The following is a 27,493-nucleotide window of genomic DNA, read 5'->3' on the forward strand; positions in this document are numbered from 1 at the left end:
CTATTAGTGTGGCCCTGTTAGAGTAGGTATGTCACTGTGCACTGTGGGTGTGGGTTATAAGACCCTTACCCTAGCTGCTTGGAAGCCAGTCTTCCACTAGCAGACTTCAGATGAAGATGTAGAACTCTCAGCTCCTCCTGCACCATGCCTGCCTGGATGCTGCCATGCTCCCACCATGATGATAATGGACTGAACCTCTGAACCTGTAAGCCAGCCTCAAATATATGATGTTGTCCTTTATAAGACTTATCTTGGTCATGGTGTCTGTTTGCAGCAGTAAAACCCTAACTAGGACACACTGTGAATCATGTAGAAGGGGTTGACTGCTCACATTATGGATCATCTTCAGGGAGGCAGAAGGAACAGTATTGGTATACTGTAAATGGCCTCCCTGGCCCCCCTGACTCCCATAGCACAATCCCCACTACCTAGTGAGCACAGTGGGCAGGAGTCACCTGAGGCTGGGTCTCCCAAAGTCATGTCCACTGTAGCATGGGGCAGGCTGACAAGGGTGCAGGTGCTGGTGACCCAGAGTCACTATGTCTCATTCCTGATGAGTAACTCAGAACCCAGAGAGGGCCCTGAATTGCCTCAGGCCTCGGACTCTCTTTGGCCACTGTGTGGATGAACTATGGCCTTTCGGGTGCCTTCAAGGCAGAAGGGTGGGAACCACTGCAGCTCCAGGAAGCTTGAAGCGTCTCATATTACTGATAATGATCTAAAACGGTGACCGTGAACATTCTTGTGACAGCTGAGCTTGCCAAGAGACACTGCATTTCATGTTAGTGTCTGTTATGTGTAAATGGAAGCTGACAGGACTTGGTAGACTATCAGGCTGGAGAAGCCTCTGTGACTTGCCACTGTGATATTGAAGCTTACATTCTCTCCATGAGGGGGGTCTGCCTGAGCACAGACTGATGTGGGAAAACACAGCCGGTGCCCGAAGCAGGAGCAGCTGCTGCCCACAGCCACCAGGCGGGGTTCCAAGCTGCGCTCTTGACTTTGCAATTGAAACACAATCCACACAGTATAATTCACCCTATTGAAGTGTGCAGCCTGGTGACGGTTTAGCACTTTCAATCATCACCATGTGTAATCTCAGAATACTTCCAACCACCCCAAGAGAACCCTAGCACGCTCCAGCATTCATCCACCCCGCAACCCCGCCACAGCCATACCACCACTGGAATCTGTACGATGTCTCGGGAATCTCGTTTGGACATGGCCTATTTTTTCCCTGCTGATTTGGTTTCGGTAAAAGCAAGACTAGACCAAATGATAAGAACATCTTTCCCATTGCATTAATGTCTTAACATGTAGTTTTAAAATTGAAAAATAGTTTATTTATTAGTATTGGGGGCGGTATATGCCATGGTCTATGTGTAGGAGTCAAAGGTCAACCTTGTGATGTCAGCTTTTACCTTATACCTTTTTGTGGGTCCAGGGATCAAACTGGCTATTCAGCTTACTTACCTATGGAGCCATCTTGCTAGCTCTTTTTTTTGAAGACCAGGCTGGCCTCAAACTCAGAACACCTTGCTAGCTCTTAACTTGAATATTTATTTATTTTAGTTTAGTTTGAGATAGAGTCTCAGTAGCCAGGTACCTCTAGCTAGCCTGGAATTTGCTATGTAGATTAGGTTGGCCTTGAACTCCCAGGGACCCATTTGCTTCTGCCTTCTGGGTGTTGGGATAAAAGATGTTCACCACTATGTCTTGACTTGACTTTTAAAGTTTAGTCTGTTTGGGGATTCTGATGTTTGTGTGTGTGTGAACATGCACGAACATGTTTTATATATGTACATGTTTGTGTATATGTATATACATGTGTGTGGTATATATGGAGGCCAGGGATCTTTGTTATAGTCTTCCTCAGTAACTTTACCTTATAAATCTCTATCTATCTATCTATCTATCTATCTATCTATCTATCTATCTATCTATCTATCTATCTATCTCTTTCTATCATCCATCCATCATCGATCTATATATCTGTCTGTCTATCCATCTATCCATCCACTCACCCACCCACCCATCCATCTATCTACCCATCCATCCATCCATCCACCCATTCATCCATCCACCCATCTATCCATCCACCATCCATTCATCTACCTATTTTTGAGATAGGGTCTATAGATGAACACAAGGCTCAGAAATTCATCACAGTTCAGCTCCAAGGATCTTTTGCAAGCACTGTTCCAGCGCTGCTGGCTTTTGTGTGGGTTCTGGGGGGGCCACACCCAGGTCCTCAGGCTCACATGGAAAACACTCAGCTCACTGGGCTGTCTCCCCAGCTGCTGGGGATCTAACTTTCAGACTGTCTTAGCTTCATGTTTGTGCAACAATCATGACACCTTTTTAAACTCTGTTTAAGTAGTATTAGAGTGGGGATCGAGGGCCCGTATGGTGGACTGTAGAAATGGCTGCCCACATAGCCCTGTTCCATTAAGAGACAGTCTGTGTTTTTAACCATCCACTGGTGCTTGGGCCATGTGACTTGGGGCAATGCAATGTTAGGGGCTGGCAGAGTGCTTGCACCCTGGGACCTTGCCCTCTCTAGCTATTGCAGATAGCCAAGGGACAGATATCCAGTGAATAGTCCCAGATTTTCTTTTTGGGGTTAGTCATAGCTCTGTCAACCTCAGTCTCAGCCAACTGCCAATACCACCCACATTTCCCAGACAGACCCATCAGCTCCCAGCGTCTGGTGGCTGTTTTGGTTCAGGCAACCAGGAGAAGAACCACTGGCTGAGGCGGCCATGACTATAGCCGAAGAACTGAGATCCTGTGACAATTGTTACTCCTAACCTATGTTCTTGGGGTGGTGTGCCATGCAGCAAGAGCTGCCTGGGCCTTTCTGAGAGATGACTTTTTTTTAGAAGAAGCCACCTGCTCAAATGAGGAATTTGAACAGTGGTTGATCCTGGTGTGAGTGAATTGGGGGGGGGGGGGAGAGAAGGGAGTGCTTACCACATTCCCCTCTATAAATTTGAGCTATGTTCATCTATTCAGCATAAATTTAACAACTAGAAGGGATTGTCTGTTTTTATCTAAGTCTGGGAGGTCCCACCTGCTCCAGGATCCCTACCCTCCCTGTCCTCCCCGCCCCACACAGCACTCACCGATCCGGTGGGGAGCCTTCTCCAGCAACTCAATCTGAATGTGCCTGGCACCCGCAGGGATCTGCACCTGTTTGAGAGCCGCTGCCACCCAGGGGCATCCAAAAAAGCAAAGAGTCCTGAGAGGGTGACTCCCTGCTCAGCACCCATCCACCTCACCCCACACTACCTCACAGCACCGTCGGGGAACACAAGGACTTCTCAAACACAGAGCCTTCCAGAAACTGCCCCACCTGCCCCCGCAAGGATAGGAGGGCATATGAGATGCTATAGCTCCAAGTGCCCTCTAGGGGTCGCCACCACATGCACGGATGCTTTAATTTCCTATCGTGGCCTCCTCTTCAGATTTCTCCAACCCCTTTCCCCGACCCCCACCCCCTTCTTCCTAAGCTACTGTCGAGTTGTAGATGATATCACCCAGGAAGATCCTACATGGCTCTTTTGGACTAATTCAAAGCTTGGAAACAAGCCTTTCTTGGTCAGCAACCTTCCCTGCTTCAAAGTAAGACAAAGCTATAAAATCCTCCCAGAAGACCAGACTTAAGGTCACACAGTAAAGGAGCATTGACTGCTCCTCCTCACTATAGCGACTTTCGGAAGGTTACAGGTGGGAACTAAAGAACTCGAGGGACCAGAAATTCAAAGTGGAAAAAAGGTCCCGGACTTTGTTTTTAAAATGAGAATAGAAAATGACCCCCCTGCTCCCACCAAAAGCCCCGGGGTCAAAGAGATAGTTCAGCAGATGTCCTCCCATGTTACCTAATCCATCACCCCCGTCAAAAAAAAAAAAAAAAAAAAAAAAAAAAAAAAAAAAAAAAAAAAAAGGTTTGAGCTTCTGTGCTCCTGTGAGTCCATATTAGTACGCCAGGAAGACAGGGGCCCAGTCACAGGCAGCCTGGAAAAGTCTGCAGCCACGATCCAGGACCCTCCTCTCTCCAGCACTGGTCAAAGAGAACCCCATATATACTGCACCCAAGCCATGCACACCTGCCTGCTTGGAGGCCTTCCCCAGTGCCCCGCCCCCACCCCAGCCACACCCCCAGCCATGCTCACCCATGCTCACCTGCCTGTTTGGAGCCCTTTCCCAGTGTCCCCTTCACAGTCCTGCAGTGAGAGTTGTCCCCACCGCAGACGCCACACTTGTCATCAGTCTTCATAGATCCCACCTCCTTGTCGCAACCAAAAGGCTGGGGGGGGGGGGAGGGGAGGTTAGCAGAAGAAGGCTTCCCTGCCCCCACCTCTCTGGCCTACTGGCTCCCTCCTGAGACTCCTGGCCCTGCCTGAAGGGGAAACCCTGGCACATGAGAACTCCCCCAAATCCACCCTGTGACCCAGGTGGTCTTAGCCCGGGTCACTTCACTTCTCTAATGGTGTAGGACAGGAAGGGACCCCTCTGCAGCAGCCTTAGCTGCCCCTAGGTGTGGCAGTGAGCAGTACCTAGTATCCCAGCCCCCACCCCCACCCCCCCCCGTGAGGCAGCAGAGTGTACACCCACCACACACTCGCCACGGGCGCAGACGCTGTAAGGATCCCGATAGCTGCAGCGTGTTCCATCGTGGACCACTTGGTCCATAAATACCACATCCCCAGTGTCTGCAGACTGGCAAATGAGCTCGCACTTCTGGGCATCTGTAAGGAGAGAGACTCTGCTGAGCGCGCTGGGTTGACAGAGAGTGGGATGGCTTAGGATGCCATCAGCATGTGGTCTAGCCACGAAGTCCAGGGCCAGCTCTGGGGCAGTGGTGGGAACTCTGTCTGGGGGATTGGCTGAAGAGCCCTGCTGGGGCATTTATGGTGTGGTCCTGTGACTTGAGGCAAATGTCTCTAGACTTTGTGAGCCTCTGTCCCTTGATTTTCATGATTCCCCGATCAGAAAAATGTATCATCAATTTACTGAGAAAAATCTATTGACAGACTATCAATATTAAACCAACAGTTAGAGCGGGAGAGACAGCTCAGTGGTTAAGAATGCTTCCTGCTCTTTCAGAGGACCTGAGTTTAACCCCCAGCACCCGGGATGAGCCTATAGCAACCTCCAGGGCATCTGACACCTTCTGGTCTCTGAGGATAGCAGCTCACTCACACTCAATCTCATGAAGGAGTGCACACTATAATATTATAGTAAATATTATATTAAATTAGTAAATTATAAATATTCAATTATATTTAATATATATTTAATATATTTATATACTATTATATATCAATCTCTATCTATCTATCTATCCATCCATCCATCCATCCTTCTTTCTTTCTTTCTTTCTTTCTTTCTTTCTTTCTTTCTTTCTTTCTTTCTATCTCAACCTAGCAGATGCTCACTGGATAGCAGTGAGCATATGCTATCCAGTGAACGTCTGCTATCCAGTGAGCATGTGCTATCCAGTGAGCATGTGCTATCCAGTGAGCATGTGCTATCCAGTGAGCATGTGCTATCCAGTGAGCGTCTGCTATCCAGTGAGCATGTGCTATCCAGTGAGCGTCTGCTATCCAGTGAGCATGAGCTATCCAGTGAGCATCTGCTATCCAGTGAGCATCTGCTTTGGAAGCAGATCCTTCCAAAGCCCATTCACACCTTTGAGAAACAGTAGCAAATGTTAGCAAACTCACCTCATTTCAGCATACCAGTGAGGAAGGTTCTAGCATTATAGGACATATCCTTACTCTGTAGCGACTCAGTGAGTTTAATCAGGGTCACTTACATGAACTTTAGTGAGGGGTTACTTAGAGGAGCACAGGCAACTTAATAGTTGCTTCTCTCTGTCTCTGTCTCTCTCTCTCTGACTCTGTCTCTCTCTCTGTCTCTGTGTATGTGTGTGTTTGCTAAGGAGCCACCCTCTTGTGTTTGCACGCATGTGTGTACGTGCATGTTGTATGGTCACGCACTGAGTGTACAAGCATGCAGAGGCCAGAGGTGGACGGACATCAGGTGTCCTTCCCAATCACTTGACATCTAATTTTTTGAGAAAGAGTCTCTCAGTGAACCTGAGTTCACTGATTTGGCGGGGGTCAATCTGTCCCTGCCCACCCCCTCAGTACTGGGATTATACATGTGTGGGTGCTGTGCCCAGCTTTTACATGGGCTCTGGGGATCCAAACCCATGAGCTTATATGTGAGTTTATACACTCATGCACATGCAGTGATTGTGCAGTGAGCACTTTATGTACTGAGTCACCTTCCTAGTCTCTACCTTTTTGTTTTTTTTTTTTTTTTTTTTTTTGAGACAGGGTCTCTCACAGGATGGGGAGTGTGCCAACCAGTCTAGGCTGACTGCCTAGAAAACCCAGGGACCCAACTTTCCTATCTTCCTGGTGTTGACGCTTCAAGCATATGCTACTCTGCCAAGATTTACTTATTTTAGTTTTTAAGGATTTATTTTTTTAAATTTTATGTATATGAGTACAACATCGCTGTCTTCAGACACACTAGAAAAGGGCATCGGATCCCACTACAGATGGTTGTGAGCCACCATGTGGGTGCTGGGAATTGAACTCAGGACCTCTGGAAGAGCAGTCAGCATAATTAACTGCTGAGCCATCTCTCCAACCCCCTAAAGATTTATCATTTAAAATTTTTTTATATGTATGGGTATTTTGAGTACACATATGTCTGTGCACCATATGTGTGCAGTACCTGTGGAGGCCAGAAGAGGGCAGCAGAACCCCCTGGGATTGGAGTTACAGACTGCTATTGGCCATCATCATAGATGCTGGGAATCCTTGAGTCCTCTGGAAGAGCTGTAGGTGCTCTTAACTTCTGAGCCATCTCTCCAGCTCAAGACTTATCTTTTTAATGTAGAGTCCAGGAATCAACTCAAGTTAACACACATGCAAGGCAAACACTTTACCAACTAAGCTAGCTTCCCAGCTTCCCCCCCCACACACACACACTGAGTGGTACTGGGGATAAAATCTAGGGTCACATGCATGCTAAGCAAGTGCTCTACCACTGAGCCACACCCCAGCACAGGTTCTGAAATCTCAGAGGAAACACTAGACCAGAGGCTAAGTAACGTGCTTAAGGCCATACATGGAGTGGCTTAGCCAGCTTGTAACCACAAAATCACTTGGGTCTTGCTTTGGCTCTGCAGCCTAGCTGGGCACATCAGTAGGAGAACTGTATGTCCCAAAATGAAATGTCGCCTGTCTCTGTGAGCTGATAATGTCCTAAAAAGGAAGTTGTAGAGGACAGATAAACACTCGCTGTGTTTCTTAGAGAAAGTGGAGTTGGGGGCTTAGCTAACTTCCTGGATTTGGTCTAAAGTCCTGGGAAAAGCCTGACATCCAGCTGTCCCTCAACCTTCTTATCCTGCCTGCCCAGGCCTCTCCAGCTGACATGCAAGGGATTCAAAGCCAGCCTTTCCCAAAGCTTATCCTAAGGAGCCTGGTTAGCCCCTGCTTCCAAGTTCCCAAGAGACTGGGTTTCCTCCTCCCCCTCCTCCTCCTCCTCTTCCTCCTCTTCTTCTTCCTCTTCTCTTTCTCCTCCTCTTTCTCCTCTTCCTTCTCCTTCTTCTTCCTCTTCCTTTTTCTCTTCCTCCTCTCCTCCTCCTTCTTTCTAGATGGTTTTGTTTTTGTTTTTTCGAGATAGTGTTTCTCTGTATAGATAGCCCCAGCTGTCCTAGAACTCAATTTGTAGTTCAAGGTTGGCCTCAAACTCAGAGATCTGCCTGCCCCTGCCTCCCAAGTGCTTGGACATCACACCCAGATACCAGGTCCCTCACATAGGACTCCAGTATGGAGTCACAATATCTAAGAGCACTTTCGAGAACTTCCTTGAGCGTCAGATTCCCTGTGGGGTCTGGTAGTGGGGTCTTTACCTCCAGAGGATCACCCTAGTAGTCCCAGCAGGCAGCTGCTTAGACAGCTGGCGCCCCCAAAGGAGTGGTAAGCTCCTCAGAGTGGGTGGAATCCAGGCAGAAGGAAGATCCTGCTCCCTCCTGCCCCCTCCTGCCCCCTCCTGCCCCCTTCTGCCGATTCCTGACCCCCCTGCCTGTTTCTTCCTGCTTCCGCAGGGCAGAGCTGAGAAGTCTGGCCCTGGCAAGACTCTGAAGTTCCTTGTATCCCGAGGAATCTGCATGAGCCTGAGCTCAGGTTCTGAAGTCAACTCAGGTTCGAGAAGACATTGTTCACATAGGAGCTGCCTGGGATCCAAAGGCTGGGGACCACTGCACCAGCAAAGGCCTTCCAGCCTCAGGCGTGAAGAGCCAGGCATCCAGGCCATTCCTGCCCTAGTGCCACAGCAGGAACTCTCTCTAAACATGCATAAAAGACTGGGTGTTGGCCTCAGTGTGGTCCCCCCACATCAGACTCTCAAAGTTCCAAGGCCTATTTCTATTCCAGAGCATCCAGAGGGGGAGGGCAACATGAGACCCTCCTTTTCAGGTTTCTACCTACCTGCCTTTCTTTCTTTCTTTCTTTCTTTCTTTCCTTCCTTCCTTCCTTTCTTTTAAGATTTTGTTTATTTATTTAATGTATATGAGTACACTGTAGCTCTCTTCGGATACACCAGACCCCATTATAGATGGTTGTGAGCCACCATGTGGTTGCAGGGAATTGAACTCAGGACCTCTGGAAGAGCAGTCAGTGCTCTTAACTGCTGAGTCATCTCCTCAGCCTAACTATCTGCCTTTCAAATGACCTTCAACAACTGATAAATGGGTGGATGTCTTATCCATAAAACCTAGAAACCTGGCCTATAGGTTGAAGTTCTTCTGGATGCAAGTCCTGGGGTTGTTCTGTTCTCTCTCTCTCTCTCTCTCTCTCTCTCTCTTTCTCCTCTCTTTCTCTCCATTTCTCTCTCTCCTTCCCTCCTCCCCTCCATCCCCCTCTCCTTTCACTCCCCTCTCCCTCCCTCCTTCTTGTTTCTGAGACAGCATCTCACTATGTATCCCTGACTGGCTTAGAACTTGCTATATAGGCCATGCTGGTGGTGTTAAACTCACAGAGATCTGCCTGCTTCTGCCTTCTGAGTGCTAAGATTAAAGACCGATGCTGTGCAATCTGTCTTACCTTTTCTAAAACATTCTGTTCACTTGTCTCTTTTATAGGGCAGATGCCTTCGTATGCAGGTAAGGACATATCTAAACAGTACTTACTGGACCCTAGCTCTGTGACGGGCTATGAGCATCCCTGGAGAGGGAGCCACCTCTTTGCTTTATAAACAAGCAAGGGTGGCCTCAACAGCAACAGGGACTCCACAAGTACATGACACACAGGCCCATCCAAGGACTCGGGTGAGTCTGCCCACGGGTTCACCATGGTACCCCCAGGTCCTTGGGCCTCGATAGGTGGGAGAACAGGAATGAGAACATGCCCAGGAGTTGCGCAGAGCCGAGCCACTTACCACTGTCGGGCTCATAGGGTAGCCAGCTGTGCTTGGCATCCTGGTGGGTATAGTAGGAGTTTCGCTTGGCACACTGCTGGGCCCGGAAATCCTCGTAGGGCCCAGGGCAATCATCACTGTTGCAGATCTGGTACTCAAACATGGGTCCTGAGCATGGGCGGCCTCCATAGGCTGGACTGCAGTGGCAGAGAGACCAGGTGATTGAGTTGGGGGTCGGGGTAGGAGGAAGACTGGGAAGAGGAGAGCTTCCTGCAGACCTGGGACAGCTCAGTCATACAGTAGTAGATTTCTCAGCTCAGTAGTGACCTACAGTGTTGGGCCGCCGAACTCAGGGTCTTCTAAACTCTCTCTCTCTTTCTCTCTCTCCTCTCTCTTTCTCTCTCTATCTCTTTCTCTCTCTCTCCCTCCCTCCCTCTCTCTCTCCCTCCCTCTCTCTCTCTCCCTCCCTCCCTCCCTTCCTCCCTCTTTCTCTCCCTCTCCCTCTCTTTCTTTCCCTTCCTTCCTCCCTCCTTCCCTCTCCCTCTCTTTTTTCCCCTCCCTTTTTCCCTCCCTCCCTCTCTCTCTCCCTCTCCCTCTCCTTCTCTCTCTCTCTCCCTCCCTCTCCATCCCTAACTCCCTTCCCCCCTCTTTCTTTCTGAGACAGGGTCTCAGGGTCTCATGTAACTCATGCTAGCCTTGGACTATGAGGATGGCTTTGACCTTTGAATTTTCTTGCCTCTACCTCCTGAGTATTGGGACCACAGGAATCTACCTCTATACCCAATTTATATGATTCTAGGGATTGAAGCAGGGCTGCACGCTGGGCAAGCACTCCAACAAGTGAGCTACAGACCCCTCCTTTCCCCTGACTATTTTACCCACAGGAAGAGTGCTAGCTTCTATCTCTTTAGGGGTGGGGGCAGGAGACATAAGGACAGACAGACGAGGGACTGGCTAGCCCTCTCCACCAGTCAGTTGTTAGTCTTTGTTCTTTAAACTCCATCAGTGCTTACTGTAGACCGTGCAAGCACTTGGTTACGACAAAGAGTTCTCCATATCCACTCCCGTCTCCTAATGGCATACAGTAAAATAAAGAGCAGCTCAAGAGTTTTGAACCAGAAGAGCCGACATCCAAGTCCTGACCATGTGGCCTTGGTTCGGTCACTTGGCTTTGCTCTGCCTTGATTTCCCCCTTGAAAGGTGAGATCGATGGGCTGTGGTGGCGCACGCCTTTAATCCCAGCACTTGGGAGGCAGAGGCAGGCGGATTTCTGAGTTTGAGGCCAGCCTGGTCTACAGAATGAGTTCCAGGACAGCCAGGGCTACACAGAGAAACCCTGTCTCAAAAAACCAAAAAAAAAAAAAAAAAAAAAAAAAAAAAAAAAAAAAAAAAAAAAAAAAAAAAAAAAAAAAAAAAAAAAAAAGTGAGATCATCGTAACTCATCTCCAGCTGTGACAAAACAGAGGAGAGCAACTGACACTCTTCCCCATTAGATCAAGAGGATTAGAAAAGACGATCAATATGGAGCCAGGGAGATGGCTCCACTGGCTACTCCTGCAGGTTCAGTTCCCAGTATCCACAAGTCTACCACTCCAGTTCCCAGAGATCTGATGCCCTCTCCTGGCCTCTTCAGGCACTGCAGGCACACAGTGCACATACATACACGCAGGCACAAAGCTCACATAAAATAAAAATAAATCTTTTTAAAAAGACCTTTAAGCTGGGTGTGATGGCATACACTTTTAATCGCTAGCACTTGGAGAAGCAGAAGCAGGTAGATCCCTATGAGTTCGAGGCCAGCCTGGTCTACATATTGAGTTTCAGGCTAACCAAAGCTACCTAGCGAGACCCTGTTTCAAACAAAACAAAATACAAACATTTCAGTGTAAAGTATCCAAGTACAGGAGGCAACAGTGCCCTGCTCAGAGACTCTGGGAGAACTCTCCAGGCATAATTACCACTTGAACACACAGCATCCTGCACACAGCACTTAGGACAGTTCCTAACAATAGCTTCTGTCACCTCCAGAGTGCTTAACCCATGCTCCAGTGCGAAGCACACACATTAATCCATTTAAGCCACATAAAGCAAAAACGGTATTTGTTGAGGTTTTTGCCTTTTCTATGTATTTTAATGCTAAATACTGGTCCCTAAGGCCTGGTCACCCCAGGGATGAGAGAATCCGCACTTATATCAAGTGATGCTGTGTGACCTTGCTCCTTAATTTAAAACTATTGGTTAAATAAAGATGCTGACAGCCTATAGCTGGGTAGAAGAGAGTTAGGCAGGATTTTGGTTTCAGGACTTGGGGTCTGAGGCAGGACCACAAAGGGGGAAGAAGAGAAGGTGGAGAGAGGAGAGGACGCCACGAGGTAGGTGGGTCATGGAAACACAGTCATGAGAACTGGCCAGATGGAGTTAAGAGCGGCCCAGATGGAACATGGTAAGTTACAACTCAGGGTTATCGGTAGGGAAGTAGATGCCCATAGCTTAGAGGGTAAATGTCCGCCCAGCTCTAGTGCATTAAAGGCTTGTCATAAATGTAAAAGTCGTATGTCTTTTATCTGGGAACTGAATGATCCAAGGTGGGATAGAAACTCCCAACTGAGATTAAATATTTACTACAACAGGCATTGCTACAGGAAGCATAACAAATGGGAGAGCTGCTCAAGGGGGTGACTTGCTGGCAAATGCAAGGTGGTTTGCCAGAGTAGGGCACCATGACACCTTCCCACCACTTTTTTTTTTTTTTTTTTTTTTTGACCTTTGTGTCTCCTACAGAGGAAAATCACAAGGGAGTCTGTGTTCATTGCCATCCGAATAAGGTCAGCCTGGTTAACACAGATGCTGGTTGCTATGGTGGCAGTGAGCCACCAATCCGTTATGGGTATAGCACCAATAACCACTATTTCCTTTTCCCCGCCTTTTCTTCATGTGCCGTGCATGTGTGTATGCATGCTCGCAAGTGTATGGATGCACATGTGTGTGCATGTGCATGGTGGCCCCAAGTTGACACTGGGTGCCCTCACTTTCTACTTTATTCATTGAGGCGGGGTCTCATGTTGAACCTGGAACTTGATGATTCTGGCTAGTCTTCCTAGCCAGCTTGCCCTGAGGAATCCTGCATCTCCATCTTCCAGATGCTAGGACTATAAGAAGCCATCACACCTGCCTGATTTTTTTTTTTTTTAATGATTTACTTATTTTTTACTTCATATGAATTGGTGTTTTTCCCGTATGCGTGTCTGTGTGAGGGTGTTGGAGTCCTGGAGCTGGAGTTACAGCCAGTTATGAGCCACCACGTGGGTGCTGGGAATTGAACCTTGGTCCTCCGGAAGAACAGTCAGTGCTCTCAACCACTGAGCCATCTCTCCAGCCCCCAGACTTGTTCAATCTTTATGTAGGCTTAGGGAATGCGAACCCCAGTCTAGCTTGCATGACAAAGTACGTTATATAGCAAGCCCCAAGCGACTACTATCTCTAAGGGATCAACTGTGGCCCTGTCACCTGTTAGCACAAATATTCCTTATGCCATTTGGTGTAAGGAGGGCCTGCACCAGGCCCTGTGCAAGTCTCTAGGCCAGTGGAGCTTTGGCAGCTTCAACTAGTTTACCCATTCCTCATTGGGGTGTACGAAGCAAGCATTTTCACCCTGGGAGATGAGGACTGTGGGGAACTGGAGCTCGGACATCCCATAGCCATGAAATAGGGGAAGGGATCCTACCAAAGTGACTGAAAGGGAGAGACAACTGTCTCTCCAGTACACTGAGGTGGAGAACGGAGGCACTGGTGTTAGGCAGAAGAAGTTAAAAGTGGGGGAGGGAGTTTACATACCTGGCAGAAAGCAAACTTGATGGTGTGTTAACGTATTGAAACTGGTGTTTACTCAAAGTCTCACCAAAGGATTGGGGTAATGGGAGATCTCTGAGTACCTAGTAGGGTCCTAGACACACACCATTTCTCTAGGGACTTCCCTGGACAGGACAACTTGAAACATTATCTCAGGCACATTTCTAGAATTCAGCCTCCATGGCTCACTAGCAAACTGCCTTGCTTCAACACTCTGGGTCTTTATCCAGGGTCAGTCTCCTGCATCCCATCCACTTACTACCTTCCCTTCCATCTCTCTCCCACATAAGTGGCATCCTCTGCCCTGCCCGACTCTCCCCAGACCACAGCACTCACAGAGGGTTGTCGCAGCTCCGGCTTCGGGATCGTACCCCACCTCCGCATGACCGAGAACACGAGCCAAAGTTGGTCCAGGAACTCCAGCCTCCATCCTGGCCATAAGTCTGCTCTGGTGACTTCCAGATACAATGGCCTTTGAAGCACCACTAGGGTGGAGCACAGGGCATATGGTCACCTTAGGCCACCGCAATGGAGCCTGCAACAAGGGTATTCCTTGGGCATATAGCATAGCTAATAGATACAATGGCAAGCGGGGTGGGGGGAGGGAGGGAGAAGGAGGATGGAGAAAAGGGAGAAGAGGGAGAAGAAGAAGAGGTAAACAGAGGGGGGGAGGAAGGAGAAGGGGAGAGAGGTAGAGCCATTAAGAGATTGGCCTGGGGAATGAACTGGACAGGACCCCAGCTCTACTGGAACCTAGGAAGCTGAGCTGCTGCCTCAGACAAAGGGCTTGCCATCCTGGGTGTAGCCACCCTTCTCCAATGCAATGCTGGGAACAGCATCTCAGTTAGCGGCAGCACACGTAGCCTTCCCCAAACCGCAAACATTAGTCAATGATATTTGTGACGTGGCGCTACTCTATGTATCAGCCTATATGGTGTGGGTGGGGCTGAGAGGGGGAAAAAAAGAGGATTGTCTCATCCTGTCTGAAGCTGACCTGTACCCTGAAATGCCTTCCTATGGGACCAGAGACATATATGAGCCAAGCCTATGGCCTGTAGCCAAGGGATAGATGCATAGACTCTGAGAAGCCTGGGTTTGAATCCCAGCTCAGCTGCCGTGAGATATGTGTGGCCACTTCGCTTTGCCGGACCTCAGTTAAATAGCCCTAAGAACAGAAGGCATGGAGCTCGGGAGAGATGGCTCAGCGGTTAAGAGCACTGACTGCTCTTCCAGAGGTCCTGAGTTCGATTCCCAGCAACTACAATGGGCTTTCCCCAGCTGAGTCAGTCTTTAGGGTCATGAGATGTTTAGAATGAAATGTGATTTATACACCACGGGAATCGCCCATTCTGAGTGTGCAGTGCAACATCGTCATAATCCAGAGATGCACAGCCTTCACCACAGTCGAACTTCAGAACTCTTTCACTATCACCCCCAAAGCCCTTTGTACCCATCTGTAATGATCTCTTACTCTGGGGTGGGATTTTTAAAAGCTTCCCAGATTTCCTTGTGTAGCCAAGATGGAGACACACTGGTTTACTCGAATGCAGGACTGTGACAGAGGAGGATCTGAGTTTTTTTTTTTTCTCCCCATGAGATACGGGAGGAAACAAACAGGACGTGGCGGGATTCGAACGCGGAGGTAGAGAGAGAGTGCAGAGGTGCCCTCTGCAGGCCGGTGCCTTATGCGCTGCGTCACCGCCGGTTCGCTGGATCTGAGATTTTAAATGGAGCAGCTTAGGGTTCTCAGACCAGGTAATTCCCTGAACCATGCAGGTCCAAAGAAGCAACCACACACCGGGAAACACAGGAAGGGCAGGTTGTGGAAGAGGAGAGAAGATTTGTAGGGTGGGAGGTAACCAGGGAGCAGGGGAGAGGGTGGGATAGCTAGTATCTTCCTCTCTTTATCCCTCACTGCTAATCACTCGCTGTGTGGCCTGACCCTTTCCTTAGCTCATCTGGGGTCAGCCATCTTGTCTATACAGTGACAGGAAGTGAGCAGGCTATAGCTCAAGAGACCATGCTAAACCAGGCTGATCATAGAGGCCAAGGGGAAAGGTCAAGATGGACGTTTGTATGGAGGTCATGAGAAGACTCTAGGCATGTGGACTGTCCACGGCACAGGAGCAGGGCCTTGGCGCCTGCATCCACGCCAGTGATGGGTGTTCCACACCTTAGGGGGAGGGCCACTTCCTGCACAGCCCCCCACAGGTACCTTGCCTGGTGCGCACTCTGTCCCATCCAGCGGTGGCCCCTTCTTGGTTTTGCAGAAGTATGGGTTGTCGGGGTGGCTGCACCAAAGCTGCTTGCAGGGCTCAAAGGTCCTGAACTGTGAGGCAGGGGGATGAGGTGAGTAGTGGCAGAGAGAACAGAAGGCATGGCAATTGCTGGGATGCAGGATGCCAGAACCTCCTGTGCTATCAAACGTCACTAAAGACTAGTGGTTCCAGGGCCTCCTCTGGGCCCTTCCTACAGTCTGAGAAGGGGCCCTGCACAGTGTACACACTCTCATGGACTGTTATAGAAGCCACTTGGAGGCTCCACAGAGGTCTGGGCCCAGGATGTCCCTGATCCTTGGGCATGTGGGGGATCTTGAATGCATCCACCTGAAGTTAAGACTCCCCCGTCTCCTTATAATAAAAATACCCAGTGAGGTCACAGGTCAGTCATCTTGTGCTTCAGCCCAGAGGGATGCCCCCAATTTCATTAGTACATTCTTAGCATCTCCCCTAATGCAGACAGGTGTTCCTCAAATACTCAGAAGCACATGGACACTGAAGTCCACACCCTACTCTTCAGTCCCAAAGCAGTGTTGTGTCAGGTCACATGTCCCAGTGTGGCCTAGAGAGTGAGAAAGGTGACCACACAAGGATGCTACCCAGCAGGACATCCTATCCTGCAGAGGAGAGGGGAGGGAGGCTTTATTCTCTGGGTGGAGGTACAAAGTACTAGGGTCACAGAAGCCTGTTCTTTAGCTGTCTCTACCCTGAGATGCCCCCTTGTGTGGGTCCCTTCAAGGGTAGATCAAACTGACAGCCAACCTTAAGTGTTGCCCCTTGCCCTGTCCTGAAGAGCAGGGAGCAGAGTTATGTTCTCTGGCAGCTATGGCCTCCAGCAGCACGGTGGAGACACGGGGATGACCCCATAGAGAGGAGACTTTCAGACACAGGGTTATGGAGATAGACCACCATGTCCCACTACAGCGTTCAGAGGGGAGAACTCTCTTCTTGCCTGTGGCTCAGACCCTGACCTGACCCATCACAGGTAAACTCTAGTTTATCTGGTCTGGGACCAGACCAGCCAGGGCATCGATGGCTACTTGCCCTCCCTGCCTTACCCCTCCCATCTTCTCCAGGTCTGAGCTCTGCCCAGGTCACTGCATACATGTGGCTTATAGGTGGGACTGGATGGAGTGTGCACCCTGCCCCACCCAGCCCCACCCCTGTGTGGTGACTGGAACCAAGCCTGCAAGGGCATCCCTAGGCCCACGACTTGCAGGGTTGACAGTACCCGGTAAAGGAAAAAAACCTGGGTCACGTTAGCTGGGCACGCAGCCTACTCACAGCCAAGCAGGTGTGGTAACCAGTGCCAAAGTCGAACCGGCACTGCTCATCCATGGAGTAGTCGATCCCGGGCAGTTCTGGGGGCTGGGGCCAGGTGCGCTCGAAGGGGTCATCAAGGAGACAATCATAGGATCTGCGGCAGGGACAGAGAAAGTGAGCCAGCCCGAGGGCTATGAATCCTAAGCCTTCCTTTCCCAAGTTGGGGCTTTTAATGAGCAAGGAAGGCCTATAGGACTTTGTGCCCACTGTCGTGGGCCCCAGCTGTCTACTCTAAGGACAACCAACTGTCCCAGCATCCTCCTTCCTAGGAGGTTGTTTAGTAAGAGGATTCTACTTACATCCATGGGCATGGGTACCAAGGCCTGCCTAAAGAACTCAGGGTGGATCAAGCTGACCTTCAGAGTCAAGGGTCATCCCTTGGCCTGTCCTGCAGGGTAGGGTTAGAGTTATGTCCCCTGGTGACTATGGCCTCGTAGATATGGCTGATAATGTGGCTTGGGGTGTTGGTTTTGCCTGAATAAAAGGGATGCACTATAAATTAAGATTGGGAGTGGCCTTGTAGACAATTCGAGGCCACACTGCCTGAGTCTCAGTGTATCCAGCACACAGGAAGTATGCTCGGAAGGCAGTCCTAGCCAGCTACGGAAGGTCAGTGACTACTGTCCCTGTCTCTGTCTGCTTCGAATACCTGTCCTACACCTCCTGGTGCCCCCTCCCCTGAATCCCTGTCTCTGGGGCCCTGGGGAACTGAAGCTACCTTATCTCCATCTGCAGGTGGTGTCTGCATCCTTGATGAACCCAGACTCCCAGGCCCAACCCACAAGGAATTCTAATTAGCATCCAGGAAAGGCAAGAGAGCCTGGTTTTTAATAGCACGTCCACGCTTTTGGTCCCTTGGTCACACTGAGTCTGGAGGCTCACTAACCCACTTGTGGTGCACCAAGGTGGGTGTTTTAGGCCAGGTGAAGGAATGGGGGACGAGAAGAGACACAGAATGACCAAGCCAAGCAGGAGGGGCAGGACAGGACGGCTGTGTAGCTTGGGTTTGCCCACCCATTCCTGTCTTGGGGCGGAGGTAACCTACGGGAGGTAGCGGCTGAGTTCCAGCTTGCTGCAGCGAGACCAATGGAACCGGTGGAAGGCGGCCTGAACCAGGGGCGCCATGACGCTGCCCAGACTGGTCTCGTCATCACAGCCATTGCCCTGGCCATCATGCTCCATGCCAAGCCTGGGGGAAAGGAGAAAGTCCTGCTGTGTGGGTCCTCACCCTTGAGGACAGGCAGATGGACCCTGCCTTGACCGGCCGGCTAGCCTCCATTTCCTGACTATGCCTCTGCTTCCTCTCCATATTCTACTCCCGTGGAAACCCATCCCTCCCTCAGATCTTATCCACATCCCTCTAGCTCTTGAGGATAGCCTAGCTGGGACACCAATGGCCACTCACCTTCCCCCATCCCCCTCTTCTTATCATTCCCTATGGACACCCCTGCCCAGCCCATGGACAGGACAGAGGAATGTGTGCACTCCATTGCTTCTGCACACACTGCACCCCCACCATGTGACTGGCATCAAGCTGGAAGGCCCATCCTCGGGCCCATTGCTGGCCTGTAGAAGGTCCCTGTAGAGAGTCTTATTGTACAACATTAGCCCCATGGCAGCCCCACGGCAGCCCCACGGCAGCCCCACGGCAGCCCCACGCAGGGCTTGACCTCTAGAGCAGGAACCATCTGCCCTGCTATCAATATGTCTTGCATTGCCACACCAGAAAGGCTTCTGCATGTAAGGTCTAATCCCCTTAAGTAAGGTCTCGCCAATCTCATTCATGGAATCCTTCAGTGTGTGAACCTCTTAAAAATTCGTCTCAGTGGATGAGCCTGTAGCACACACCTTTAATGTACCTCTTGGGAGGCAGAGGCAGGCAGATCTCTATGAGTTCGAGGCCAGCCTGCTCTATGTAGTGAGTTCCAGGCTAGCCTAGGGCTACATAGTGAGACCCTGTCTGAACCCAACCAACCAACCAACCCTCCCTCTGCATAGGATTCTACACAGAGTAGGTACCCATGAAAGTTTACATGTAAAACTCCGTTCCTTAAACTGATATTCAAGACCAAAGCCTAACTACTTTCTTAAAATACTGCCAGTGACTTCATGGGCTCCTGATCATTGGGTAGGCACGACATAGATCGCTCAGTTTGAGGGCCTCTATTTAGGAAACAGTGGATATCTACTGCCTTTTACAGCAACTCAAACCCCAGAGCATGATAGGTGCTTAGGAAATACTGAATGAAGCCAGCTGAGGTGGCACACACCTATAACCCCAGAACATGGCTAGCCTGGGGCAGGGGCATCCAGAGTTCAGGAACATCCTCAGCTAGTTTGAGACTAGTTGGGGGTTTATATGAGACCCTGTCTCAAAAAACAAACCCACAAACCAAAAGAATAAACCCAAATACTGGTGAGGGAGTGAATGGATGTGTTCTAAACAGCATCAGAGCCCAGAGAACCGGCTGCCAGTCCCACCTGGCTTACTGCCTGGGCTCCAAGCGTGCCTGTTTACAGTGGGCTTGGGCCAGTCTCTCTCTCAGTGGGCACCAGCCAGGGTAAGCTGGAACTGGCCTCTAAAGCATGCTTGGGTGAAGACAGAAAGAAGAAGTGGCAAGGACAGAGACCACCCAGACAGCAGTTCCGACCTATGACAGGCATTCTGCCACCAGCCTGATAAAAGCCAGGCCACATGCGGCCCCCACAGCCAGGGGCATTGCCTCCTGCCACAGGCAGCTGGTAGATATCATGTGTCAGGGACAGAACCTGGCCTGGCCTTTTACCCTCAAGCCCCCTCTGAGCTCAATACTTGGCCCAGAGCCCCAGAGCCACTCAATAACCACACCCTCCCAGGGCTACTTACACATGGCCTGTCTCATGAGCCACGACAAAAGCTGAGGAGAAGCCGTCCTCGTGGTTGAGGGCACAACTTCTCAGGGGGTGGCACATACCAGTAACAGGTGCATACCCTGCCATAGAGAAGTAGAGAGGTCTCAGGCACATATGATGGAGGTGTACTGACCTGTGTCCCCAGCCTAAAGAATGCAGAGACATCCCAACCTGGTGGGTGCTGGAGGTTCCTGGAGAAGAAAGGTTCTCAAAAATTTCTTCCCAGAGAACAAACAGGGGCTGGCTGCCACCCTGTCCCAGGATTAGGGCTTGTTCTCGGCCTACAGTTTTCCAATTGCCAGCAGCAACGTCTCTGAACAGGTGGGACTTCCAGGTGAGACCGAAGCCTACACATACTTCATTTCCGTGAGCCAGTCAACAAAATCAGAACACTGTTTATGTAGATGTTAGGGATGGCCCTGTGTTGGGTGCTGTGGGGAGCCAGGTAGAGTGGCAACAGCCTGTAGCCACAGCTACTCTTGAGACTAACGCAGGAAGACCACACATGAGTCCAGGAGTTTAAGATCAGCCTGGACAACATGGAAAGACACATCTTAATGACAACAAAGAAGAAGAAGAGGAAGAAGATGAGAAGAGGAGGAGGAAGAGGAGAAGGAAAGAGGAAAAGAAGGGGAGGAGCAGAGGAGAAGGGGGAGAGGAGGAGGAGGAAGGGGAGCAGGAGGGGAAGAGGAGAAGAGGAAGGGGAGAAGGTAGAAGAGAGAAGAGGAGGGGGAAGAGGAGGGGAAGAGGAGGGGGAAGAGGGGGAAGAGAGAAGAGGAGAGAAAAAGAGGAGAAAGAAGAGGAGGAGGGAGAAGAGGAAGAAAAGGAGGAGGGGGAGGAGGGAGAGAGAAGAAGAGGAGGGGGAAGAGGAGGGGGAAGAGGAGGGGAAGAGGAGGGGGAAGAGGAGGGGAGGAGGGGGAACAGAGAAAGGGCAGAGAAGAGGGGAAGGAGGTGGAAGGGGAGGAGGAGGGGGAGGAAGAGGAAAGAAGAGGATGGAGAGGAGAGAATAGGAGGCAGAAAGGAGGAAGAAAAGGAGGAAGAGGAAGAGGAAGAGGAGGAGAAGAAATTCTCTTTAGATACCATAGGAAAAGCAGACTAAGATCGAATTCCTATTCCCAACATGCCCCATCATTAAGGAGGGTCTAACTCAGCAGGCAGACAGGGACTGAGTACAGGTGTGTCCGAGGAGCACAGCCAAAGGATCACGAGTTCTAGGACGAGGTGAAGGAAAGGGAAGGAAGAGTCCTCCTGGGAGGTTTGACTGGCCCAGGGAAAGAGACAGAGGGAGTGACTTCTGAAGGCCACCAAGCTGGAGAAAAGGCAAGATAACTCCAGAATTTGGGGAGTCACAGGCCAAGGTGTAGATGGACCAAAAACCACATGGGGAGAGAGTAAGGCGGTCCGCAAACCCTGCTGTGTGAAGGCCTGAGAGCTACAGTCTGCCTTTAGGGATGCCTCTAGGGCTGAGGGCTGTGGCACATGGTTAAGCATAAGGAACCATGCAGTCCACCCTGAGCGGCAGATAAACAATCGAACAGACCCTGCTTGCAGCAGGAGAGCATGCTGGGACAATCTGGAGCTGGTGGTGTGGACAGGAAGGATGCCTTGCCTGGGCCTGCAGTGACTAGCGAGCTCTCCTTGACTTAGGAGTTGTGCTGATTTCACAGTTCATTTTGACAGGGCTTGGGGAGCACAGTGTCGTGGTGCAGCGAGAATGGGCAACCTGTAGCCCTGGGGTTAGCGCTACCTACATACCATCCTGTTCCCACACGTGTGCCAACCAGTCTGTGTCTGGTCCACATGTGTACATATGTGTGGTATCTGGGTGTGATTGTACATGTGTGTACAGTGTCTCTGTGTATGCACACATGTCTGCTATATGCATCTGAGACCTGGTGGCTCAGACAAGCAGCCCTTTGTGTAGGCAAGCTAGCAGACTCATTTTTAACACTGGACTAGATAAACATCCCAAAAGCCCTCAGCATGAGCTCTGAAGATTCAGTGTAGCATCAGGTCAGGCCCTACCTTCGAAGAGGCATAAGCAAGTCTCTTCACCACCTCGTGCCTCAGTTTCCCCATATGAGAACTATGACCAAAGCTGTACATATACAGATGGCGTACAGTTGTCAATACTGTCTTGGATTCCTGTGCACCCCTCTACTCACCGAGCAACTGGAAATGGAGGTTGGTAAATATTAGGGTCACCCCCCCCCCCATTTGCAACTTGGGAGAATTCAGAAACTGAAGAACTCCCAGATTCGTGTGGTGGCACAGGGCATGGGCTTCCGTTTCTACCGCCAAGTGTTCACAGTCTGGAGTGACAGAAGCCTGACTGAGGTCCTTGAGGTCGTCAAGCAGCTGGGGGCAGGGACGAACAGTACACGAAGGCTCCAGGCAGGACTGAGGCAGCAACCTCCAAAATAAGATGCTTTCCCTGGTCACAGTGCTTATGTGCCAAGGCTTACCCTCCTGTCTGTCCAGGTCCCGTCTTCTCTTCTTCCCTGGGGTAGGCCCCACAGAGAGAACATTGCTCTTGAGGTCCAACCTTGAATCGCCACATCTGCCCTGCAGGTTGCTCACACCGGGCCATGGTAAGTATAATACCCTGCATACCTGAGGGGCCAAAGTTCTGACGCGTGAGGAAGATGACGTGGTCGTGATGTTCAGTGTGGCTCGGGTCCTGGCGCTGCTGGGAGTGTGCCCAGCGACACACCTGCTCCAGGCTACGAGCTGGGTTCCCTCTCTCGATCAGGCTCAGGGACTGTGGGGGAAGCAGGAGGGTGCCAACAAGGGAAAGGTCAAAGACACCCTGGACTCCACTGGAGCTCTCCTCAGAGGGAGAACACTGAGGCCTAGGGCTGCAGCGCCTCTCCTAGAGATCGCTAGCTGTCTCCACATGGCTGCTGCTGGCACACAGCGCCCCCTACACGTGTCCTTGGCTGGCACTATTCAGTACCCATGCCCACTAGAGACTCCACACATGCTATTTTTACTCTCTTCAACCTGCAAGACAGTGAGCTGTGCTGAACACCTCCCTCCTATACGAAGCACTCCCTCATCTGGTCTCCACAGCAGCTTTTGAGGAAAGCATGGCTGTCACCCCCATTAGGGAACCCCCATTAGTCTCCTGGTTTAAGGCTGCAGAGGTCAGGGTCCCTACGTTCAGCAATGAAGTTCAACAATAACAGACTTTGTCTCCATCACTGCCCCACCCCCAAGTGGACTACTCAAGAAGAGCGGCCTCCTCCCCAAAGGACATAGGATGACAGGTTTTCCTGTTACGAGACCCACCCATTGTCTCTGTCCAAGCAGCATCTCCAATAGTCTTTGGGTGCTGATGCTGTAAGCAAGTCTTGCCATCCACCCTGCCTCCCATCCAGTCAGCAAGGGGCTCACCTGTCGGTAGCCCACCATGATCAGGCGGACAAGGGCGATGTTCACGTGGGCCCCCAGCGATTCGTCATGGTAAATCTCATCCACCTACAAGAAGAGCACAGTGTCAAGGTAGCAAATTTACCCCCAGGAAACCTACTGCACGCCACACGTCGAGCCAGGCTCTCACATTCAGAATGCCATCTCACACATCCATGACCTTACTCAGCAGGCCTTTCCTTCCCAAGTAACAAAACTGAGGCTAGCCAGGCATGGTGGTGCACACCTTTAATCCCAGCACTCGGGAGAAGGAGGCAGGCGGAACTCTGAGTTTGAAGCCAGCATGGTCTATGGAGTGAGTTCAAGGACAGCCAGGGCTACACACACACACACACACACACACACACACAGAGAGAGAGAGAGAGAGAGAGAGAGAGAGAGAGAGAGAGAGAGAGAGAGAGAGAGAGACAGAGACAGAGAGAGACAGAGACAGAGACAGAGACAAGAGAGAAACCCAAGGCTAAGAGAGGTGATGACTTGCCAAAGGACACATGTGACAGCAATTCAACTGACACTAACACCCCCCCCCCACACACACACACAGAGCTCAAGTCTGTGGGGGAAGAGATGCTGGAAAATTTAGCAATTCTGACCAAGACGCTCATCCGTCCACCTCTGAAGAGTCTCTTCCGGAGGTCACCTGACTCAAGGCTTTGAAGCTTCCTGACGTTCCATCTCTACATACTTCTAATTTACCTCTGGAATGGCATTGCCCAGTGGTGTCTGCACAGTGAAGCCCCAGCCTGGGACCCTCCTCCAAGGCAAATCCCCAGAATAGGGCAGTGTTCATCGGTCTTTGAATGGGCAGCAACTGAATCGCCCAAGAGCATGTTAAAAACTCAGAGTCTTTGCACCAAATCTCTCCGATCAGACCTGCACTGGGTACCCTGGATGTTCTCAGATTCTATCAAGGGGGAGGAGCTTAGTTCAGAACAACTCTTTTGTCTCATGGGTTCAGGGCCTGGGAGACTGAGGCAGTTCTCCACCGGCCGCATCCAGAAAGCCAGTCTCAGACACTCTCCTGTCAGGAGGCCTGAACAGAGAGGAATTCAGGAACCCTTCCTTAGGAGTCCACCCTCTCCTAAGGATGCCCACACCCTGAATTAACCCCTTACACATTGTTGCTTTTTTTTGTTTGTTTAATTTTTGTTTTTAGGTAAAATTCTTTTATCTAAGTAAAAGCAGGATGAAATAGTGCAATGCCTTTGTAATCCAAGAATTCCTATAGGGAGATGGGAGATAGAGACAGAAGAATCCCCTTAAGTGTGTAGACCAGCTAGCCTGGTGTCTGCAGTGATGAACAATGAAAAAGGCTCTGTCTCAAACAGGATGAAAATCAAGGGCTGACAGTCCACACACACACACACCCACACCCACACACACACACACACCCCACACCCACTCCGGCACAAAGGCTTTTTTTTAAAAAAAAAAGTTAAAACAAACAAACACAATATTTCAGTGTAAACACACACATACACAGGAAGCAAATTAAATCACTTAGCAACCGACTAAATAATGACCATAGTCTGCTCACTTCCTGTCACATGTGCAGGCCCGTGTGCTACTTTACAAAGTTGGGGTCACACTGAACATGTTTGTGCTTTGTTGGCTTCCCGGAAAAAATGTTCTGCATCTTTAACTGTGATTCCTGGTGTCTGCCTAGAGCATGCCACTAGTGCTGTGACAATCCTAGGCAGCAGCTGAGAGTCTTATGAAATGTGTGTGTTCCACAGCCACTCAATGTAGGCAATAATAAAGTAGCTACTTGGAGTCCCAGGTTCAAATCCCAGCTCTGGTTTTTTTGGCTTTTTGCTTTTTTGCTTTTGTTGTTAGTTTGTAATCCTATGTATGAGTGTTTTGCCTGTACAGAGGCCAGAAGGTGGCGTTGGATCCCCTGGGATTGGAGTTACAGATGGCTGTATGAGGCTGGTGCTGGGAGTAGAACCCTGGCCCTCTGCCCCTCAGCTCTGTTTTGTCCTGATCACCCAGCTGGCTTGGGGCACAGTACAAAGCTCCTTAGAACCTGTTTCTTTTTCTGCAGAATGGAAATACAAATGGCTGGTAGCAGGCCGCCCTATATAAATGTTTGGGAACCACAAATGAGCCACACAAGTCCAGAGGCACTGTAGTGACACTTAGTGGTCCCTCTGACGCCTGCCAGCATGGCTCCCTGGGAGTGGGATGGTTTCATGCCTGTCCATGTCTCACCATTTCTGTGTCCTCTGCTGTTTATATACCAGCTCTTTCTCACGAATATAGAAAGTAACTAACCCACAGGCCATGAAGGGGCAGCTGTCCACTGTCCACTAGACAGTGAGGAATCATTCTTCTAAGTCCGCACTTGGGAGTCCAGGGTGGGGGGCAGGAGGGAAACTGGAGACCTGATGAGCCAGCAAAGGACTAGATTATGGGCTCAGAGCCATGTATTAGAAGCTGCCTTCAGAAGAAAGCCCAGCCCAGGCCATCCTCCCAATGCCCAGAGCTGGCAGTGGCCCCTGTATGAATGTGCAAACCTCAGAGCAGTCAGCGTTGGGTTCCACCATCAGCTTTCCTGGCGCCTGTGTCTGAATCCAACGGAGTACTGAGACCAAAGCCTAGTACTAGATCCAACTGAGTACAGAGATCAAAGCCTGGTGCCTGCTGCGGACACAAAGACCCTGCCAATTCCTCCCGCAAGACATGATGGAGACACCCAGGGCCAAGTTTCCCCCATCCTCCAGAGCAAAGACTTCATAGAAAGACAGTGTTTTGTTGTATAGGGAAGGCACTTTCCTTAACCTGCGTGCCACAAGCCCGAGGCTTACCCTGCGGGGACTGCAGCCTCTATCAGCCACACACCCAACCCAAAGAACTCAAACCTCACAATACTTCACTGTCAGCTCACAGCTACCTGCGAGGAAGTGAACTCTCTTATGTGTACAAGCCTGCATGTATATGTATGAGCCTACATGTAAGTGTATGAGTCTACAAGTATAGGTATGTATGAGCTTACATATATGTGTATGAGCCTGCATATGTGTGCATGAGCCTGTGTGTATGTAAATGGGCCTGCCTGTATGTGTGTGAGCCTGTGTGTATATGTATGAGCCTGCATGTATGTGTATGAGCCTGTGTGTATATGTATGAGCCTGCGTGTATATGTATGAACCTGCATGTATGTGTGTGAGCCTGCGAGTATGTGTATGAGTCTGCGTGTATGTATGTATGAGCTTGTATGTACGTATGAGCCTCCAAGTATGCATATGAGCCTGCATGTATATGTATGTATGAGCCTATATATATGTGTATGAGCCTGCATATATGTATATGAGCCTGCATGTATGTGTATGTATGAGCCTGCATGTATGTGTATGAAGCTGCATGTATGTGTGTGAGCCTGCATGTATGTGTATGAGCCTGTGTGTACATGTATGAGACTGTATGTATATGTATGAGCCTGCATGTATGTGTGTGAGCCTGTGTGTATGTGTATGAGCCTGCATGTATATATATGAGCCTGCATATATGTGTATGAGCCTGCATGTTCATATATGAGCCTCCATGTGTGTATATGTATGAGCCTGCATGTATATGTACAAACCTGCATGTATGTATATGAGTCTACAAGTATATGTATGTATAAACCTACATATATGTGTATGAGCCTGTATGTGTATGAGTCTGCATGTGTGTGTATAAGCCAGCATATGACTCTACACCAAGTGCATGCCCATTGCATGAAGAAGGCAAAAGAGAGCATTGTATCTTCTGGGACTGGGGTTTCAGACAGCTGTAAGCTGCCATGTGGATGCTGGGATTCAAACACAGATCCTCTGGAAGAGCAGACAATACTCTAACCACGGAGCCATCTCTCCAGCTCCCATGAGAATAACTCTTATTTATTTGTGTATTTATTTTTATTCCACATGTATTGGTGTTTTGCCTACATGAATGTCTGTGCGAAGGTGTCAGGTTCCCTGGAACAGGAGTCACACAGTTGCAAGCTGCCATGTGGTTGCTGGGAATGAAACCCCTGTCCTCTGAAAAAGCAGCCACTGCTCTTAACCCCTGAGCCATCTCTCCAGCCCCATGAGAAGTGACCCTTAATCTGACTTTTAAGGCCTCTCAGAACCAGGACACAGGCTTTCTCCTACACAGGGCTGGGGTCAGTACTGTATGTGGACTCTGAGGCGACCCAAGGGTGACAGGAGAGCCACATACCATTCAACTACCTCAGTGTTCCACACTCCACAGCTTGCCCCAAGGACAAAATGAAGAGAGAGACAACTGAGACA

General features: G+C 50.0%; 1 protein-coding gene across 1 annotated transcript in view; it reads right to left on the bottom strand.

Annotated features, from left to right (window-relative positions):
• Positions 1-27,493, bottom strand: part of Adamts14 (ADAM metallopeptidase with thrombospondin type 1 motif 14) — a 78,773-nt gene that overhangs the window by 11,922 nt on the left and 39,358 nt on the right. The window contains exons 5-15 of the mRNA XM_034524503.2: positions 23,181-23,264; positions 22,398-22,545; positions 19,759-19,864; positions 17,938-18,081; positions 16,854-16,986; positions 15,506-15,619; positions 13,627-13,775; positions 9,463-9,638; positions 4,618-4,751; positions 4,186-4,309; positions 3,126-3,206 (exon numbers count right to left, since the gene is read on the bottom strand). Coding sequence (XP_034380394.1) covers positions 3,126-3,206; positions 4,186-4,309; positions 4,618-4,751; positions 9,463-9,638; positions 13,627-13,775; positions 15,506-15,619; positions 16,854-16,986; positions 17,938-18,081; positions 19,759-19,864; positions 22,398-22,545; positions 23,181-23,264 — 1,393 coding nt within the window. The remainder of the gene's footprint in view (positions 1-3,125; positions 3,207-4,185; positions 4,310-4,617; positions 4,752-9,462; positions 9,639-13,626; positions 13,776-15,505; positions 15,620-16,853; positions 16,987-17,937; positions 18,082-19,758; positions 19,865-22,397; positions 22,546-23,180; positions 23,265-27,493) is intronic.

The sequence above is a fragment of the Arvicanthis niloticus genome, chromosome 20, assembly GCF_011762505.2.
Source record: "Arvicanthis niloticus isolate mArvNil1 chromosome 20, mArvNil1.pat.X, whole genome shotgun sequence".
Taxonomy (NCBI): Eukaryota; Metazoa; Chordata; class Mammalia; order Rodentia; family Muridae; genus Arvicanthis; species Arvicanthis niloticus.